The 1,200-nt window shown below is 57.0% G+C and overlaps 1 protein-coding gene across 1 annotated transcript in view; it reads right to left on the reverse strand.

The window, feature by feature from the left end:
• Positions 1–623: 623 nt before the first annotated feature.
• The window catches only part of GPATCH3 (G patch domain containing 3), a gene marked incomplete at its 5' end in the record, with an annotated part of 3,781 nt that continues 3,204 nt past the window's right edge, over positions 624–1,200 (reverse strand). The window contains one exon of the mRNA XM_010158001.1: positions 624–837. Within this exon, the coding sequence (XP_010156303.1) occupies positions 624–837 (214 nt within the window). The remainder of the gene's footprint in view (positions 838–1,200) is intronic.

Genomic DNA, 1,200 nt, shown 5'->3' on the forward strand with positions numbered 1-1,200 from the left:
TAACCCCTCAGTACAGGGTCACCGGGATGAAGGCCCCTTCCTCGGAAGAGTGCTTGCGTCAGGGAAAACAGAGCACCTCGAAGAGCTGTGGTGGAAGGAAGCACCCGCTACACCCACCCGCAGGGAAACGCCTCCCGCAGAATTCCTCCCGAGGCTGCCAGGATAAGTCTTTCATCCCGACTGAGTTACTCCCGGGAGCGTGGGATCGTCACGCCCAAGCAACGCCAAGCTGCGGGCCAGGAGCGAGCTTTCGGCAGGACAGTTACCGTGCCACGGCTGGCCCTGTCTGTACTTGTCCTTCCCTGGGTCTCAGGCAGCCGGGAACTACGAGCTCTGGTTTTTTAGGCTGACCTAGCACACAAGCTTGGCTGATCCAGCCGGTAGTATCGGCATTAAACTGCCAGTCAGACTGTAGGAACGCAACACCCTTCCCACCAAACAGAACCGGCATTATTCCCCCTCATTTGAATGGTGCAGTTTGGGGGAAAAACCCCACCAAGGCAATTTTTGTAACAAGTCTATATTTCTTCCAAAACTAAAGATATGAACACTGCTCCAAAACCGAGAGCAGGAACCAGCCTGTGCTCGGCAGGAGCAGAACCAGTCACAGTCTCTGCTCAGCATCACCGGGCACCGGAGCTCTCCAGGGCACCATGGGACGCCCGGACAAACACCATGTCCCGCCTGTACTTCATGGCAGTGGGTGGCTGGCGTCTCAGCAGCTGGTCACCGCTGTCCTGTGGGTCGGGTTCATCATAGATGGTGGAGATGAGGATGGGAGCGTCCCACCGGGGCTTTTTCACCTTGGTGAACGTTGGTAGTTTCTCCCCGTGGTACCTAGAGAAGCAGAATGCGTTTGGTCCGACACTGCCGAGGCAGTGGGACAGCCCTGTGCATCCCAGCTGATTCCCTGCTGGGAAGAATGGTCCAATACAGGGAAATAAGGATTCTTGTCTTATTCCTGGCTGCAGGATTGCTCCAGGAGGAGAGCAGCCCTCGCACCACACAAAGCCTCCAGAAACCCCGCAGAGAAGGGAGGGATGCGCTGCTCCCCTCCGGAATCCCGTAGCAGAGATGACCCTCAATCTTCAAGCGCAGCTCTCCCTCGGTGTGTGCGTGCTCCAGGAGCCTGCACATGGTTCCAGTCCTGCTCTAACACCACAAACTCCTCTAAGGAGCACTGGAATGCCAGGAAGAGCG

Source organism: Eurypyga helias, unplaced genomic scaffold, assembly GCF_000690775.1.
Source record: "Eurypyga helias isolate BGI_N326 unplaced genomic scaffold, ASM69077v1 scaffold20728, whole genome shotgun sequence".
NCBI lineage: Eukaryota > Metazoa > Chordata > Aves > Eurypygiformes > Eurypygidae > Eurypyga > Eurypyga helias.